The 15,297-nt window shown below is 36.6% G+C and overlaps 1 protein-coding gene across 1 annotated transcript in view; it reads right to left on the reverse strand.

The window, feature by feature from the left end:
- NUFIP1 (nuclear FMR1 interacting protein 1) overlaps nt 1–15,297 on the reverse strand; it is a 47,971-nt gene that overhangs the window by 12,533 nt on the left and 20,141 nt on the right. The window contains exon 7 of the mRNA XM_027590568.2: nt 6,725–6,918. Within this exon, the coding sequence (XP_027446369.1) occupies nt 6,725–6,918 (194 nt within the window). The remainder of the gene's footprint in view (nt 1–6,724; nt 6,919–15,297) is intronic.

Below are 15,297 nucleotides of genomic sequence, written 5' to 3' on the forward strand. Positions count from 1 at the left end.
GAAAGGGTTTGGCTTTGTTCAGTACTGTACCCTCCGAGCCTAGAACAGTACGTAAGTGCCGAACAAATATTTGAAGAACAAACCTTTGCATGAATGGGTAAAGACGAGTTCAAAAAGGCTAACTGGTACAGAACGATAGGACTAGGAAAAGATGAAGCCACAACACAAACCTAGTTCTGTCTGGATTTAAAGCTCATTTTTTTCTTTCTTTCTTTCCTTTAATAACATGATTCCATTTTTATTTTTAAAAATCCTACACATGTGATACGAAAAATATTAAAAGGATATACAACAAAATGTGAGCAGTGGCTATCTCTGTAATTTAAGTTTTTTAAATGATCTTCAGTTTTTTCTGTTTTTATAATCGGAACAAAATAGAAAAACATAGGAAAATAAACCCTGGAGGAAAGTATTTCCTCACAATTCAATTCAAGAAGTGGAGGGCAAGGCTTTCATAGACCTACATATCACCCCTTTTCCTGCCTTCCCTTTTTTAAAAACTTTATATTTGAAACAATTTTAGATTTATACAAATGTTGCAAAGATAGTACAGAGAACTTCCATATACCCTACCATCTAGCTTCCCCCTTACATAACCAGGACACATTAACATAGCTACCAAATTAACATTGGTATAATACTACTGAAACTACAGACTATATTGTGATTTCACTAGTTTTTCAACTAACACCCTTTTCTTGCTTCAGGATCCAATCCATCATATCACATTATACATTTACTCATCATGGTGCCTTATCTGTGTCTTCTCTAAATCTGTGACAATCTGTCAGTATGTCCTTGTCTTTAATGAATTTGACACTTTTGAAGACTACTGGTCAGTTATTGTAGAATGGCTCTTAGGCTAGTGTCTACCTGATATTTTTTGATGATTACACGGAAGCTATGGATTTAAGGTAGTGCCCTTCTCATCGCATCATACCAGGAGTCCATGACATCAACATGACTTATTACTAGTGATGTTAACCTTGAGCTCTTGGTAGTCGGCCTGGTTTCTTTGCTATAAAGTTACGGTTTTTCTCTTTCATTGTTTTTTTTTTTTAAATGATTCATTAAGTCTAGCCCACATTCAAGGGGAAGGGAATTAAGTTCCCCCCTCTTAGAGTAAGGAATATAAAAGAAATTTAGACATGTTAAAACTACCACAGTAACTAATTATTTAGGGGGAGATATTTTGAAACTACATAATACCCTGTTTTAAAGTTTTGTCACTAATTTTACCATTCATCAGTGGGTCTTACCTGAAACAATTATTACTGTGGTATTTTAATGGCGACTTTTTATTTCCTTCATGTCTTCTACATTTATTAATTAGAATTTTTCAAAAGATTTGTCCCTCCTTCCCCATTTCTTATTTATATCAGTATGGACTCATGGATATTTATTTTATTCTTTGGGTTATAATCTATTATTATTTATTTTGTGGCTCGAATTGTTCCAACTTTGGCTATTCGGGGCATTTTCCAGTTGGTCCCTATAACCTTCTGACATGCCCACAATCCTGATTGTTTTCTGAGCACTTTCTAACCTTCTGGCACTATTAAGATGCTCTAGGTTCACTTTGTATTTTCTCTGTCCCAGCTCTATAATCAATCATTTCTCCAAAAGGCCCTGGTCTCTTCAACTGGAGAATGGTAAAACCACAATCTGGATGCTTGGTGTACTCATTACCAGAACTGTCACAAAGTTCACTATCCTTGAATGTCTCCCCATGGGTAAGAGGAGTTCACACAAATGAACAATTGCTCCCATAGGTCGTTCTCCCTCAGTTACGTTTCAGGAATCTATGACATGTAATAACACTTTGAAAAGAGGTATCGTCCTTTTGGCCCTGTTAAAACACCCTCTACAGTGACTTTTCATCTGAAAAAAGGGGGGGGGGGGAGCCTGTTCCCAAAGTCCCTTGGATTTACTAGCAGTTTGAATATAGGCATTTTCAGCAGTTGGAAAGATTATGTTGAAGGCACTGTACTGGCTGACAAAGTAATACTGAACAAAATTCACTCACCTTTTAACAAAAACAGCCAAAACACCTCTCTAAACTAAAAATGCCAGTATAAAGATAGGAGCAATGAAGATGATAAAATCAAACTTTAAAATGATTATAAAATACCAGCTCAAATAATTTCTCTTACTGTTAAAACCCTAGCAATACTTCTCTTAGAGTAAATCTCACTTCTCTCTCTCATACATACACACCATGTGCCCTCTGAATATATATATATATATATACATAAAAATATATAAATCTAAAATTTATCACTGGATTATGAATTTCTTGAAGTCAGGGAGAAACATCTCTGAATTACAATGATGGACAAAGAGAATAAAGGACCTCAAGTAAATCCCTACTGGAATGAAAAAAGAAAAAAACCCTGCCCTTTGTAAGTCTTGCATAAGTATAAACACTAGTTGTAAAAGCTTCCCGTCTGGATTCTTTCTACAACTTACTTCTTTACTTGTCTCTCCCTCTTCATCCCCCTACTATTTCTTATTGCCTTTATGAAGTGAAACACAATTACATGCTCTAGCCCCAAAAAGATCTACAGGTAGATTAAGTACCCTAAAGAAAATGCAGTATGTTGAAAAAGTCACCCTAAAAAATGGAAACCTTGCTTTATGGTATCCAACTCTCAAAAACAAACATTAACAACGAGCACTCATGACAGCTGATGTGCTAGTTTATATTCTTATTTTAACATCTACCTTTTAAACACCAGAAGCCCACCTAGCTCAATGTCAGCGCATACATGATGTTCCCCCAGTGTTCTATGACAAGAGCTGTATTTATACTATAACAAATGACTAACAGATTGGATCTTTTTCATTTTGTGGATGCTGAGGCACTTCAGTCAGTGATGCTTGATGCACATTACTGACCAGCACCTCTTTCTAGCTCAGACAACACTTATTAAAACCACAGGTCAGGAAAGTCATAAAATATGTTGCAGATACATTTAAACAACAGCCACAAAATAAATATGGTGCTAACTAATGAAATACCAAAAAAAGATTTAAAACAACAACAACATCCTGAGGACACTAGTTAGCAGAACACAGAAGGAACTAAAAAAAAAAAAATACGGCGCCATTAAGGACATCTAGTGAAAATAGACCATATTCAAAACTGATAAATTGGGAGACTCCAAATGACAGGCTTTCCCTTTGAAACAATACTAATCCCCAGTTTAAAGCACCTATACAATTACTGAGCGTTCACACAGTACCAACTATCACAAAAAATACTGATTTTCTAAGGATGATCTGAAGTCTGTAAAGATCCTCAAGAACTGTTGTCTTGTTTAAAATGTGAATGCTGTTATCTAGATAAGGCTCCAAGCCAAAAAGAAAAAAAAGGGGGGAGGGGTAGAAAATGTAAGGCATCAGGAGATCTTCATTTTAAAAGTGAAATTAGTGATGAAAAGTATTAACTGCCACCTGAGAGCACGAACAGGGTCACATCACTGCAGTGCTGCCCCACCAATGACAAGCTGAATAATGAGCACAACTGATCTTAAGGTTGGCTCGCTCTGGCCCAGGGAGAAGGAAGCTGCCTCCAAACAAGTGTAAGACGGACAGATTAGAGAGTAGACATGCTGAGAATATTTGAGCGTGTGAAAAAATGGTCCACATAGTTTTTTGTAGCTATACCTGGAGTGAAAAGTTGAAGAACCAATGGTCTAAACATTGATTTGGAAAATGTAAATGTCCAGAAGAAATCCCAGGTAAAGGATAGCATAAATTTAAGTGAAATCTTTCCTACAAAATTTAGTTACCCTAACTTGATCATTGGTTGACTTTCTTAAAGAATAATATTATAAATTTATAACTTACTTGTAAGATTTTTATATTCAAGACTTACATAATCATCTTTGACCCTCAATATAGGTACATTCCTATCTTTGACCCTCAGTATAGGTAAAGGTTTCCACATTTATACCAAAACAAAATTACTTGAGGTCTCTCATACAATTGCACCTAGGAATCTGACTAAACGCTTTCCACCATGAGGATGAAAGATACTACTGTTTCTCACATCTAAAGCATCTCCTGAAGAACTAGATACAGACTTAAATAGAGCAAAATATATAATCATCTTTTTGTTGGTATTTCACCAGATTACCACATACTGAAATACTTCTTTAAAAATGAGAAAACAGGGGCGCCTGGGCAGCTCAGTCCTTAAGCGACTGCCTTCAGCTCAGGTCATGATCTCAGGGTCCTGGGATTGAGTCCCACATCGGGCTCCCTGCTCAGCGGGAAGCCTGTTTCTCCCTCTCCCACTCCCCCTGCTTGTGTTCCCTCTCTCACTGTGTCTCTCTCTGTCAAATAAATAGATAAAATCTTAAAAAATAAATAAATAAAAATAAAATAAAAATGAGAAAACAGGGGCGCCTGGGTGGTTCAGTCAATCATCTGCCTTCGGCTCAGGTCATGATCTCAGGGTCCTGGGATCGAATCCTGCAACAGACTCCCTGCTCAGCAGGGAGCCTGCGTCTCCCTCTCCCTCTGTGCTCTCCCTCTCTCCCCACCCCCTTCTCTCTCTAAGTAAATAAAATCTTAACAAAATAAAAATAAAAATGAGAAAACAGAGGGGGTCCTGGCTGGCTCAGCCCATAGAGCATGCAACTCTCAATCTCAGGTTCACGAGTTCAAGTCCCATGTTGGATGTAGAGATTACTTAAAAAGAAAAAAGAAAGAAAGAGAGAAAGAAAACAGAATTACCCATCTACCAAAGGCACTGACCTCTCAAGCTAACAGAATGAGACTATTCAACATTAGAGTCGCTTGAATGCTCATTCAGAGAATGGCATGAAGTGAAGAATTACATAATTTTCAGATTAGTAACTTACTAATTATAATAGTAGTCTTTGTATTTGTGTTTCAAGTATTTTAATGACATGAAAGTTTATATTTGGATACAGTTTTTATCATCAAGGTCACACATTGTAAATCTGAAGAAATGTGTGGGCTCTAACATCTTTTGAAGGAAAAAAATCAGTGCCCAAGAGTAAACTCAGCACTGGCCCCAAATGTCATCTGCCTTTTCCTTGCTATCAGCAAGGATAAAAAGATGCCTTTTCTAAACTCTCTTCCACATCTCAACTATCCTAGGCTCATACACTATTTTTTTTAGATAAATTCAGACTTCACATTTAGAAGAAGCAGAGTCTAGGGGTGCGGGTGCCTGGGTGGCTCAGCCGTTAAGCGTCTGCCTTCGGCTCAGGTCATGATCCCAGGGTCCTGGGATTGAGCCCCACATTGGGATCCCTGCTCCACGGGAAGCCTGCTTCTCCCTCTCCCACTCCCCCTGCTTGTGTTCCCTCTCTCGCAGTGTCTCTCTCTGTCAAATACATAAATAAAATCTTAAAAAAAAAAAAAAGAAGAAGAAGCCTTGTCTAGTGGAATTCGACTCTTAAATTCAAACTCTGGTACCGCTGCCAACTAACAGCTGGGCTAAGGTAAATTACTTACCCTGTGTTCCCCAGTTCTAAAATGCAAGTAGCAACAGCACATTTGCATTGTAAAAGGAAAAGAGTTAACATGTATAAAGCAGGTAGAGCACCTTAAGTACCTTACTCAATTAAGTGTCAGCTGGTGTTAAAATAATTACTATTATTCTAACTAAATTATATCTTATTATTCTTAGCCCAACACTCCCTATGCCAAGATCTTTTCCATCCTAATTCAGTCATTGAATTAGTTATCCCATTTCTTGCCACCCATAAGTTTAATTATTTGCCATGTGCTTATCACAGAAGTCATTGTCTTCCAAGCTAAACAGAGCCTACTAGCATCAGTTCACCACTAAAACTACTCCTTTGCAGAAGAGAAAACACATACAATAAGATAAAGATGGTAGAAATATTTACATCCACATTTTCATTTTTCAGAAGGGCAAATGGAGTCTCAGAGGCTGGATGGTATCTCTGTGTGGTTAGCAGCATTCTGGTCCTTTAGGTTTTCAACTTATTAAGCAAGAGTAAGGGAATTCAAAGCTAATATAAATATATTCTATGTGCTGAGGAAGAACAGTATCAAATACAATGAAATATTATTATTTACCTGAAGAGATCATATTTATGCTTAGCAGCATAAATAATACTGGCTTTCACTGAAATTACCCACCTCGTAGGTGGGGAAAAATTAACATAATTGAGCAAATTTGAATCTACAGCACCAATACATTCAAAACAATCTTTTTTTTTTTTTTTTAAGATTTATTTTAGAGAGAGAGTGAGAGCATGGGTTGAGGGGGAGTGGCAGAGGGAGAGAGAGAGAGAATCCCAAGCAGACTCCCCTCTGAATGCAGAGCCCAACACGGGGCCCCATCTCATGACCCTGAGATCATGACCTGAGCCAAAAATCAAGAGTCAGAGGTTTAACCAACTAAGTCACCCAGGGGCCCCCGTACAAAACAATCTTAACATTTCCAAGATTACACCATACTATGAAAATTACCCAATATCATCTTTCTTCCATATCCTGCCTGCCTCATGCACCCACTCCCCAAGATTCAGAAAAGATGTCCTGAAATGAGGGTTTTGACAAGACACTCCTACTAGGAATAAAAACAAAAGCATTGTTCTTTTTTTTCCTTTTTAACATATTTGCCATTAAATTCTCCACAAACAAAGCTGTGAAGAATCAACTTCAGCATCATGATCTATACACTTATAAACATGCTACTTTCCTTTTAACTTACCAGAATCAGTGTTTACCAAAACACCCAGAGGGTCTGCATTTGCCTCAGGTGGATCTTCAGGCTTCGAATCACGCAAGCAATTGCCAGATCTAATGGCTGCTTTCTGTCCAACACAGTCATTTTTCCACTTGTGATGCCTGCCAGGACTTCTGATCTTTGCCATCTGTGAATGTCTGGACATCCCCTTCATCTTGCTGGAGTGAGAAAAATGCAATTCTATATATAAAAGGCACTGACCTCTCAAGAAAAATCTAAAGAAGAGTACTGAATGCAAAAGAAACTTAGCTGCCATATCAATTATTTGTAGCCTAGTATATTAAAGAAATCAAAATAAATAAACTCAATGGCTTCCAAAGACAGGGAACTTTATGGTAGATCTTTAAAAGAATAATATACCACAATATACTATATCAATTCTGAGATGCATATTTCCTCCCATATTTTAACCCCTCTGAAAATGGTCTATGTTGTATGATCAACAGCAGGTCAATTTAACTGGCAGAATTCTTTTATTCTGATTTTAAAGTGTGTTAACTGTTATCTATTCATTCTCCAGGAGTCTTCAAGTTTCTGACGCATTTACAAATATATTGCCTTGTTTGATCTTCACGATAACTCTTTGAAAGTAGATTAGACAGGTACTATTCTCTTCACTTTACAGGATAAACTTAAAGATCATAAACAGCACAATTTCACAGCTACCTCAAATCAAGTGCCCTCTCAACAACTATAATTACTCCTCTTAGAAGGAAAACAAATGCTTGTATGAGCATATTCTAAGGTAAACTGTGTAGGAACAAATTTTCAAAAAAAGGTTCATTATAGATTCTCAATACACAACAATACAAGGCATCCTTTAGTAGGGCTGAGTTTTCACAAAAATACATGTTTTTCCTAACTTGTCATTTATTGGCAGAATTCTTTTTTTTTTCATTAATACTGGAGGCTACAGTTAGGAATACAGAAATTAGGAATCTGGGTTCAAATCCCAATTTTGCACTTACTAGCTGTGCCTCTTGGACAATATTGATATCCCTCCATCTGTTTTCTCCCTCATTTGTAGAAAGGGAATCATAGAGACATAGAGTTAATATAAAGTACCACAGTGAGCCCTTAATAAATGGTAGTTATTATCATAACACTTTCTAAATAATTTTCTAAACCAACATATTCGGTTAATATTTCTGCAATCCAAAGGTTCTTAATCCTTTTAGGGTCGCCATGATCCTTACAGAGTCTCGTTCCAAAAAATCATATATATACTACAATTTTTGCAGAAAACCATGGACCAATTTCCAATATGCAACCACAGAAGTCAGGCTTCGACAGTGTCATCACAGGCAAAACAGGTAGTTTCTGCCTCTGGCCCACCGGCCCCATGAGGATAATGAAGAGATGCCATGTTCCTTAGGCTCCCATTCACAGATGCCTTCTGGGTATCCTGCTCCTATAGCACCTGACCACAGATGGCTTTTAAATGATCATTTTAAGGTATTCACATTAGTGGGGTTAGAATGACTTTTTTTTTTAAGATTTTATTTCTTTTAAAGATTTAATTTTTTTATGAGAGAGAGAGAGACGGAACAAATGGGGGAGAGGTGAAGAGGGAGAGGAAGAAGTAGACTCCCTGCTGAGCAGGGAGTCCGATGTGGGACTCAATCCCAGAACCCTGGGATCATGACCTGAGCCAAAGGCGTATGCTTAACCGACTGAGCCACCCAGGTGCCCTAAGCTTTTATTTTTTCTAAGTAATCTCTACACTCAACATGGGGCTAGATACTCAAAAACCCAAGATCAAGTCTCATGCTCTACCAACTAAGCCAGCCAGATGCCCCTAGAATGACATTTACCTGCTCAGATCAATAAGACTTCCTAGAAAGTGGTATATCTGGTATTTGTACTACCCCTACCTTTGAGGAAGTAGTTCCTTTACACTGTTGATTGACAATCATTTAAAAGGAAAAGCTTATTTAATCAACATTTAAAAATACTTAGACAAGGTATAATGTAAGTAAAGATATACCTACACATGAAATAGAGAGATTAAGGAATAATTATAACTAAAAAGTTAATAGAGGAGAAGTAGAATATTAAAAATTATTCAATTAATCCAGGGCGCCTGGGTGGCTCAGTTGGTTAAAAATTATTCAATTAATCCAAAAGAAGGAAGTGGGGGGTGCCTGAGTGGCTCAGTCAGTTAAGTGTCCAACTCTTGATCTCCACTCAGGTCTTGATCTTAGGGTCGTGAGTTCAAGCCCCTTCTTGGGGCTGGGCATGGAGTCTACAACAACAAAAAACAAACAAACAAAAGGCAAGGAACAAACAATGAAGAACAAAAGGACATATTTAAAAAAAGCAAACAGGACAATGATAGACTGAAACCCAACTATATTAGTAATTACTTTAAATGTATTTAAAAGATAAAGATTGTTGGCCTAGATAATAAAAAATAAGATCAAATTATATATTCTTTAAGAAATAGACTTTTAAATATATGGATACAAAAATTTAAAAGGAAAGGCTTGAAAATGCTTTCCTTTCCCCACTGCACCATACTGCCACCAGCCGTAAGTCAGGAGACTGTTTACCAGAGGATCTTTTGTGGACTATATTCTTGGACAATGCTACACTACCTTCATCTCCTTCTTAGCTGTCTAGATCCTTTGGGTTTTCATATAAATTTTAAAGCTTATCAATACTAACTGCTTCCACCACCCTACAAAACAAAACTTGCTGGCATTTTGATTGGGATAAATTTGGAGAGAAAATCATACAGTGTCTTCTAGTCCATGAACATTATATATATCCTTCCATTTATTTAGGCCTTTATTTTTGAGCAACATTTTACAATTTTTAGTATAGAGGTCTTACAAGTCTTTCATTAGATGTATTCCTAGGTATTTGGTATTCTGATGCTATCATAAATAGTATCTCCTAAATTTTCACTTCCTAATTACTGTTAGCATGTAAAAATACAACTGATTTTTTAAAATATTGATTTTATATGTATTCAGCACCCTCGCTAAATTCACTTTATTAACTCTCATTATAGATTTGTTTGGATATTTTTTTACATATACAATCATGTCAACTTTTAACAACTGATATTACTTCTTCCTTTTCAAATTTTATATGTCCTATTTTCTTTTTTTTGGCTTTATTATACTGTCCCAGACCTCCATTATAATGTTGAATAAAAGTGGTAATAGTGGCCATCTCTGTCTTATTCTCAATCTCAGGGGGAAAACAATCAATATTTCACTACTAAGAATAATCTAGCTATAGGTTGTTTGTAGATATCTTTTATTAAATTAAGGGAATTATCTTTTATTCTTAGTATGTACAAAGTTTTTTTTCATAACTGGATATTGAATTTTATCAAAAAATTTGTTATTTATTAAGATAATCATATCATTTTACTCTATTTTGTTCATGTGATGAATAACATTTGATTTTCAAATACCAAACTAACCTTGCTCCTGAAATAAATTCCACTTGGTAATGATGTATATCCTTTTTTCCTACTTCCAGATTGATTTGCTAACATTTTAGCACTTTTGTGTCTCTGTTCAACAGGTATTTGCTTCTGATTTTCCTTTATTGTAATGTCAAGTTTTGTTATCTAGACTATACTGGACTCTTAAAATGAGGTGGAGGGGCGCCTGGGTGGCTCAGTCGGTCAAGCTCCCAAATCTTGATTTCAGCTCAGGTCACGATCTTGGGGTTGTGAGATTGAGCTCCGAGTCGGGCTCTGCACTGGGTGTGGAGCCTGCTTGAGATTCTCTCTCTCCCTCTGTCCCACCCCTCCCCCCTCTCGCTCTTTCTCCCTCAAAAGAAAAAATTTTAAAAATTTAAAATGAGTTGGAAAGTGTTCCCTTATTTTCTATTGGCTTTGGAAAAATTTTTGTAAGATTGACATTTGTTCTACAAATGTACAGAATTTTTTGTAAAAAGGTTTTCAATTACGGATTTAGTTTTGCTAGCAATATAAAACTATTCTGATTTTTGGAGTCAATTTTAGTAATTTGCATTTTAAATGTACTGCTTAAAATAAATTGTAAATAAATGCCTAATTTCTAAGCACTGGAGTTTTTTTAGCTATCTTTTTGTTATTGATTTTTAGTTATTTTATGTTGGTCAAAATAAAATTGTTTTCTATTGTTTCAATCCTTTGGAATTTATTGATAGTTGTTTTGTGATCTGCTTGATACAATGTATATTCTTTGTGTAAATAAAAAGTTGTTGGGAATATAAATATTCTAGATTAGACTGGTTGTATTCAAATCTTCTAAAATCCTATAGATCACTTTCTAATAAATACAGGGAAAGGTGTGTTAAAAATCTTCAACTCTGTGAATTTATCTAGTTCTCCTTTGAGGCAGTCAATAATTTTTGCTTTATGTATTTTAAAGTTATGTTATTAGCTGCATATAGATTTACAGCTTATTCTGTCTTTCTGTTGCTTCCTGTTCCTTTTAATATTATAAAATACCCATATGGGGGCGCCTGGGTGGCTCAGTCATTAAGCACCTGCCTTCGGCTCAAGTCATAATCCCAGGGTCCTGGAATAGAGCCCCGTGTCAGGCTTCCTGCTCAACAGGAAGCCTGCTTCTCCCTCTCCCACTCCCCCTGCTTGTGTTCCCTCTCTCGTTGTCTCTCTCTCTGTGAAATAAATAAATAAAATCTTAAATAAAATAAAAATCCATATGTATCGCCAGTAACACTTCTTTCTTTAACAGCTACTTTGTGTGATATTAATACCATTGTATCAGGTTACTTTTGGTTGGTGTTTGCGTGGTGTAGCAAAATTGGTGCTGGATTAACTACAATTCATATGGGGAGAGGAGAAGAACCTTAATCCCTATGCTGTATATAAAAATTAATTCAAGACACAAATGTGAATAGTAAAGAAATAAATCTAAAAGAAAACAGAAGAATAGCTTCACGACCTTGCTGTAAGCAAAGATTTCTTAAGCAGAACATAAACAGCACTGGTTATGAATTGGACTTCATGAAAACTAAGAACTTCTTTATCAAAAGACACCATCAGGGACCTCTGTTTATGGCCAAAATAAAGTAACAGGGACTAGATTTATTCTCCCACCTCAAACAACCAAAAATCTAGGCAAAACACAGAAACAACAGTTTTTAAGACGCTGGACATCAGATAATAAGAGCAGTGAATATGGGAAAATAAGAAATAAATGAGCAGTGAGCCCTATGACTACCCTATCTTACTGCCTTAGAAGGTTTCAGATCGCAGTGCAGCGAGAGAACCTGGCATCTGGCAGACTCCCTGAATTGAGAAAACAGAGTTAAGATCCTAGAGAAACCAAGATACCTAAAGGATCAAACTGTTTTTAAGTAATTTAGCTGTGTTCCTAGGAAAAAGTTCAAGAATATTTATTGACATATGAAAATACCCAACAAGATAAAGTTCCTAATGTCTAGTACCCAATAACAAATTACCAGGCATGCAAAAAAGGCAGGAAAATATGACCCATGGTAAAGAGAAAAATCAATCAAAATGAATCTAGAACTGAATATTAGCAAAAAAAGAGATTAAAAGCTATTATAACTATACTCCAAAATGGGGGCGCCTGGGTGGCTCAGTCGTTAAGTGTCTGCCTTCGGCTCAGGTCATGGTCCCAGGATCCTGGGATCGAGCCCCACATCGGGCTCCCTGCTCAGCTGGGAGCCTGCTTCTCCCTCTCCCTCTCCCACTCCCACTCCCCCTGCTTCTGTTCCCTCTCTCGTCTCGCTGTGTTTCTCTCTCTGTCAAATAATAAATAAAATCTTTAAAAAAAAAAAAACTATATTCCAAAATGTTCAAAAAATTCAAAGTAGAGACATGGAAGATATTTTTAAAAGATCCAAGCCAAACTTAAGATGAAAACCACAATGTCTGTGGTAAAAGATGCAAAATATACACCAAGAGATTAATGGAAGATTAGATACTGCCTAAGGAAAGATTAATGAACATAAAGGCATAGGAACAGAAACTATCCAAAATGAGACAAAGAGAAAAAAGAATTTTTAAAAGTGAAAAGAGCACCAGCAAGCTAAGGAACAACTTCAAGCAGCCTAATATGCATTTAAATGGAGTATCTGAAGGACAGAGATAGAAAAAAATATTTGAAGAAATAATGGTCAAAATTTTTCCAAAATTGATAAACTATAAACCCATAAACCAAGAATTTCAACAAATCCCAAGCACAAGAAACATGAAGAAAATAATACAAAGCCACATTATCAAATTGTTTAAACCAGCAATAAAGAAATATTAAAAGCAGCTAGCAAAAAAAAGCATTTTATATATAGGAACAAAATAATGATAACAGCAGATTTCTTTGGAAACAATGCAAGTGAAAAGACAACGGAGAAAATCCTTAAATTAAAAAAAAACAAAAAAACTAAAACTAAACAAAACAACCTGTTAAAGTAGAATTGCATATCCAGCAAAAATATCTTTCAAAAAGAAAGACAAAGACCTTTTTAGACCTCCAGCAGATCCTCAGTACAAGAAATGCCAAAGAAAAACTTTCCTTTTAGGCAAAAGGAAAATGCTATCAGATGGTGGATCAACACTAAAGAATGAAGTGTACCAGAAATGGTAACTGTAGGCATCTCAGCCTTCAGCCAGGCTAGATCAGCCATCAGCTAACCAACCCCCAGCTGTGACTGAGCCTTGTCAAGATCAGCAGATATGTCTAACTGAACCCCACATGACCCCAGATGTCTGAACAATTAGTACTTACTACTATATGGGGGGAAAAAAGGACACCCATTAAGAGAGTAAAAAGGCAAGTCAGAAACTGTGAGGATATATTTGCAATATATCTATCTACTCAAGAAAGGATTTGTGTCTAAGTAAATCACTCCTACAAATCAAGAAAAGCAACCCAATTAAAAACTGGTCAAAACTTGAACTGGCACTTCACAAGGAAATATCAAAATGGCTGATAAGCATATAAAAAGGTGTCCAACAGGGTGCCTGGGTGGCCCAGTTGGTTGAGCAACTGCCTTCGGCTCAGGTCATGATCCTGGAGTCCCGAGATCGAGTCCCGCATCGGGCTCCCTGCTCAGCAGGGAGTCTGCTTCTCCCTCTGACCCTCCCTCCTCTCATGCTCTATCTCATTCTCTCTCTCAAATAAATTAAAAAAATCTTTAAAAAAATTAAAAAATAAAAAGGTGTCCAACAGCATTAGTCAAGAGGGAAATGGGAGGACATGAGGAAAAGGTGTAACCAAGCATGAACCAAAGACAGAGCAATTATATGCACAATCAGTAGGAGCATAAACTGGTACAACCTTTATGGAAAATTGTTTGGCTTTATCTATTAGAACTAAATATATAGATGCCCAATGATTCAGCATATATATATGACCAGTGAAAACGAGTACTTATGTCCCCAAAAGACATGTAAAACAATGTCCAATGCAGCTTTATTCATAATAACCCAAACTGGAAACAACCCAAATGTCCAACAGTAGAATGGATATTCTCACAAACAAGTTCTACACAACAATAAGAATGAACAGTTTAGAGCTACACACAATATGGGTAAATACCACAAAACAATTCCAAATCATAGAAATCACACACCAAAGAATACATATAATTCTACTTATATATGGTTCCAAGAGCACGAAAGATAAATCTATTACAGAAATCAGAAAAGAGGTCATCTTTGTGGGGAGGCAATGAACTACGGAGAGCTTAAGAAAAATTTATGAGGTGAAGATGTTTTCAATATTATTACTCTGTGTGGAGGTTACATGGGTGTGTAGGTGTGTGTATGTGTATGAATTTGAATTGCACATTTGCGATTTGTATCTTTCATTTATATTAAAAATAAACTTCAGTAAAAAAATGGAAAAAATTCTGAAAAAAATTCTATGAAGGTGAGGGATTGGAGAAAATAGGGTGTCTCACACAATGCTGGTTGGAGAGTTAACTATGACAGACATTTGGCAATTAGCCATTAATATTACAAATACAAATATATATGGGGCACCGGATGGCTCAGTCAGTTAAGCTTCCGACTCTTGACTGCAGCTCAGGTCATGGTCTCAGGGTCGTGGGATCGAGCCTCAAGTCAGACTCCATGCTCAGTGGGGAGTGTGCTTGGGATTCTCTTCCTCTCCCCCTCCCTTTGCCCCTCCCCGCCATGCTCTCTCTCCCTAATAAATAAATAAATCTTAAAAAAAAAACAAAAAACAGGGGCGCCTGGGTGGCTCAGTCATTAAGTATCTGCCTTCGGCTCAGGGTCAAGCCCCGCATCGGGCTCCCTGCTCTGCGGGAAGCCTGCTTCTCCCTCTCCCACTCCCCCTGCTTGTGTTCCCTCTCTCGCTGTGTCTCTCTCTGTCAAATAAATAAATTAAAAAATCTTTATTTGAAAAAAATATATATATACATATTATCTTTTGACTCAGCAAATCCACTTCTCAGAATCCATCCTCAGGAATACTTGCATATGTGTAAAATGCATGTACAGGGCAATAATGGCAAATTTTTATTAGTAAAAGACTGGTAAATAAGTATCTGTCAATAGGAAATTGGGTTAAAAAAAA

This window comes from Zalophus californianus, chromosome 3 (genome assembly GCF_009762305.2).
Source record: "Zalophus californianus isolate mZalCal1 chromosome 3, mZalCal1.pri.v2, whole genome shotgun sequence".
NCBI classification, from domain to species: domain Eukaryota; kingdom Metazoa; phylum Chordata; class Mammalia; order Carnivora; family Otariidae; genus Zalophus; species Zalophus californianus.